At 37.7% G+C, this 4,396-nt stretch overlaps 1 protein-coding gene across 1 annotated transcript in view; it reads left to right on the top strand.

The window, feature by feature from the left end:
- Nucleotides 1-4,163, top strand: part of LOC104523468 (focadhesin-like) — a gene marked incomplete at its 3' end in the record, with an annotated part of 12,315 nt that extends 8,152 nt beyond the window's left edge. The window contains exons 6-8 of the mRNA XM_010166059.1: nucleotides 198-314; nucleotides 2,150-2,388; nucleotides 4,074-4,163. Coding sequence (XP_010164361.1) covers nucleotides 198-314; nucleotides 2,150-2,388; nucleotides 4,074-4,163 — 446 coding nt within the window. The remainder of the gene's footprint in view (nucleotides 1-197; nucleotides 315-2,149; nucleotides 2,389-4,073) is intronic.
- Between the last annotated feature and the right edge of the window lie 233 nt (nucleotides 4,164-4,396).

The raw sequence follows: 4,396 nt of genomic DNA, 5'->3' as shown, positions 1-4,396 counted from the left end.
CACAAAGTCCTTCACTTCCAGTGACAAAAATGCAAACACTGGTGTGTTATCAGCATTTCTCTCCCAGGTTGAGAGCAAAACACAGCACTATTCTAGCTACTAAAAAGAAACCCAGCTCAGTTCCAGCTAAAAACCAGGACAGGGAGGACCAGATTTAAGAAAAAATAACAATGTATATTTGGGTTTGATTTTTGCAGACTGAACCTGATTTTCTTCCCACAAAACACTGGATTTCTATGGTGACAGAGACCCTCTTTAGTATTGTGAATAGCCGCTATCACCCTAAAGGTCAAGTTTTCCCATGGTTCTACCAGGTATGTGTTGTGGTGTTAGACAAGAGAATACATCTGTTTCATATGTGGAGTTCTTAGCGTGGAGTTTTCTGTTTCTGTTTGCCCTGTAGTAGTTTTAATACAGGAGAATCAAAACTTTTATTGCTTTTGTTCTTTTTCTTTCATTGTGTTTTCTGCTTATATTTGGGGTTGCCTTGAGTTTTTGTCTTTATTACCAAAATAGGAAAAACCACATGTGAGAATGCATGAATGAAAGAGATTATAAAAACAAAAAAACCCCCTTGCAAACCTAGCATATTCAGTATGTATGTACAAAACAAAACCTTCTAACATGAACAGACTCTCCTCAAACCACACTATCAAACTCTTGCATGATTCTGACACCATTTCTTAGGGCTCTGAAATGCATGCTTTCTCAAAATCTAATAGTTATGGAGCCAGTGATTCATTTTTTACAGTATCTTTTGAACCCCTGAGGGCCAGTAGAAGTTGTATCATATGTGCTTCTAGAGTGATACCCATCCTGAAATTTTCAAGCCATATAAGTATCAGGCAGTTCCTAAGTAGGACCTGGAGACAGACTGAAAGCTCAGTATAGACCTTAAGGAATAGGTATTGCTAACCTAAAACAACCAGGGTGGAGATTCTGTACCTCATGGATGCATAAGGGAACTTGAGTCCTACAAGGCCAAATACCAGCCTGCTAATGTCTCGTAATATTTTCTAACTGGAACTTCATTAACTGCATTAATGAACTGCATTAATCTATTAGTGAGATGTTAGCATCAAAAAACTGTAAATTACTGATGGACTTGGCTCTGGCATGTCACCCCTGTCATTAGTGATAAAGGACATGTATCACAAAATCAAGTGTAGTGGTAAATAAATACTAGACTGATTGAACGTAAGGGAATTCAACTACTTGGTTGGCACCAGCAGTTCCTGCCCAATTCTTCTGTGACTTCTGCCTTTGAAAATAATGCTGTTTAATAAAGGTGGTTTTGAGATGGAAAAATGTGACAATGTTTCATTTCTAAAATCCACTCTGTTTTACAAAAAAAAAATAATCTTACGCTTGTAAAATTGTAAGGCACACAACAGAAATCACTGTCTTACAGAGTGTGTTGCATCCTGATGGGATTTTTTTTTCTTTTCTTTTTCAGCGTTACATGTAGAAGTTGATAAATATACATTAGGCTATTGCTGACAGTCAGTCCATTGCTTTATAAGTAGAGGTAGTTGTATGGGTTTTACCTTTCAAAATCGTAAGAAATTAAAAACCTTTATAAGGGATCTTTCTTCTAGAAAGTGTCTCTACTGGTTATCATGCAGGTTCTCATTATATTTTGTCATCTTAGGTGTGATGCTTTTAAGGTAGTGCTTTTTCCAATTCACTAAATTCTTGGTGTGTCATAATTAACAGAAGTACATTAACATCATGGCTGGTTTCTGTTTGTCCTTCTGATAACCCTGCTGGATATTTTAGCAAGGAAGGTGAAAACTAAAATAGACCAATATATTTATGTGCAGACTAGCTGTTAAATTCTAGTTGCATCCTGTCTTATCCTTTGTTTTCAGTTTCATACTTAACAATTTTATTTACACTTAGAAATTATATTCTGAGTTACCTTAGTTTTAAGCTACTTACAAAGTAAGGCAGATGGAAAAGTTACCATAGGCAATTCCATTAAATACTATTTATTGCGAGACTGCAATACATCTGTGCTCCTGTTTGCTGTATAGATATTTATTTTAAATTCATAAAGTGCTAAGTGTTACTACCTGGAAAACAATTTTATTTCCCTCCTCCAAGAGGAAAAGAGAAAAAAAAAAATATTTTTAATGTTTTTTTCTAGAAATCCTATTCAGGTGAAAATACTGCTAGTATTATAGCTCGTTCCTGTGCAGCCACTGCTTTGTCTCTCCTGGTGCCAGTTTTCATTGTATCATGCAAGGAGAAGGTTGAGGAGGTCCTGAATATGCTGACTGACAGGTTACCTGGGAAACCAAATGCTGATGAGTCTCAAGCTGTTCAAATCCACATGGGCCTTGGTTTGGGGATGTTTATCTCACGTTTGTATGAAGAAAAAGTCAGGTAAGGATTACCACACGTCATGTAGGTGTGCAAATAACTTCATTCTTTTGCCTGCGTGTGGCCTTAAGTTCTGAGGAATTAAAGTATTTATAAGTCATGGGCAAATGATTCTTGAGGGGCTTTGCAGCATTTCTTGAAAGGTGTCTTTTATTATCAGTCTTCACCACCCACCCCTCTAGTGCTGTCCTGGATGTTTTGCTGTTCTTTCAGGATGAATGTTTTTTTTTTTCATAATATCCTAAGGTACATGTGCAAAGCAGTTAGCTAGGAGAGCCCACACAAATGCTTTTAAAGGGGACTAGCTGCCCTAGGCAACTTAATTGTAATATAATTCATAGTTCTCGTCAGTTCCTTTCAAAGTGGTGCTCTGGACATTGGATAGTGTCCACTTATATCTTGTGACCTGGCATATGGGGATGGAGCTACAACAGAAGTGGTGTAATGGGCTGTCTTTAAGGCACACTGTTAGAGCTGTGTTGGCGGCAAAGAGGTGTTCTGAAGTTCATAGAAAATGTCTCCTTTACAGAAGGGTTGGCCTCAGTTGCAAATTTCTGATGATTCCAGAGAAATTAAGAAGTAGGCTTGGCTTTATACTTCTCCATCTTCTTGACTACTAGGGATTTGGTCTGCCTATATACCCATAATAAACGTTTAATTGGTGCACAAGCACAAGTGTCAAACAGATTGGGCTGGCATTTTTTAATTTGCTGAGTGAAGCTGATGTTTCTGACACACTTGCCTTTGTTAAAACACTGTGCAGCTTTGCTCTGTTCTAATCTTTGTGCTTTGAGGTCTTGATTCCTTGCTGCCTCTGACTCAGCCACGCAGTCTGGGGATGAATTGTCTCTGGATGATTAGTCAGTGGTGGCAACTGAGCTACACACAATCGTTAAAAGGTTCTTAAAAAGAGTGACATTAGATCACCTTGGTATTTTGGAGTATGTGAATCTTTCTTTTGGGTTTTTGTGGGGTTCTGGGGGTTTTTCTTGGCAAGGGGTGTTGAAATTAATAACTATATCTAAAAATTTCTTATGGACTGTCTTGGTTTTCACTCTTTCACTACCTTGCATAATTTCAAAGCTTAATCTCACACATTCTTCCAGCATTAACTTACAACAGCAAAACTTGTAGGGATGTAGCTATAGCTAATATCAAATCATAGCCTTAGTTTGTATTAAAGGTGTCCTATTCATTGAGAAAATTGTATACATGTTTTATAAGAGGAGTCCCTATGATGTCTTTGGAGTGAAATGTAAATGCTTCCCTTTTTATAAGTTAGGCAAAAAGATGGAAAGAGAGAAAGATTTGTGAAGCCAGTATCTTAAAATGTCATAAATTTTCAACTTATAAATAGTTACAGGTCTAGCTGAGATCATGTTCCATCAGTATCCTCCTCCTACTGTCAGGCATATTTGACAAATCCTGGGTGATAGGTTTCTTTCTGGGTTTTTTAGCAATGGTTGCCAGTTAAGGTCTGAATGTGTTTTTATTGTGTATATATGATTATGTTTATATGAATGTGACACAAATGACCAGTCATATAAGTTATTGCTTACAGACTAGTATGAGAACCTGTTACAGGAGGAAGAGAGCTCTATTTACTGGCACATTCCCTCTTGGCAGGATTTAAAGAGCAGACCTGTGTTTTGGATTTCTTTGGTTTCTGTTTTGTTTTGTTTTTGTAGTGATGTACCTGGTCAACAGATGAACCTAGTTCTAATGAAGTCCCTGGATGCGCTGGAAGACTGCTGCTTTGACACCAGTCTGGAGTACAAGTGAGTTTCCTTCACTACTCACTACTGATGATATTTTGTTTTATTTTGAGCTCTACCTTTTTAATTCATGCTTTTATTCCTTAATTCTACACAGAAGTGTATAAAGATAAGGAAACAGCGTGTTTTAAGTACTTCTGTAGAATCACCAACCTGTGCAGACTGGCAGGGACCTTCAGAGGTCCACATCCCTCCCCAAAACAGACTCAGCCACGGACGTGGGCAACCTTGCCCAA

The sequence above is a fragment of the Antrostomus carolinensis genome, unplaced genomic scaffold (genome assembly GCF_000700745.2).
Source record: "Antrostomus carolinensis isolate BGI_N321 unplaced genomic scaffold, ASM70074v2 scaffold32544, whole genome shotgun sequence".
Classification (NCBI taxonomy): Eukaryota; Metazoa; Chordata; class Aves; order Caprimulgiformes; family Caprimulgidae; genus Antrostomus; species Antrostomus carolinensis.
Note: the sequence above shows the minus strand (reverse complement) of the source record. Positions and strands in the feature narration are given on the sequence as shown.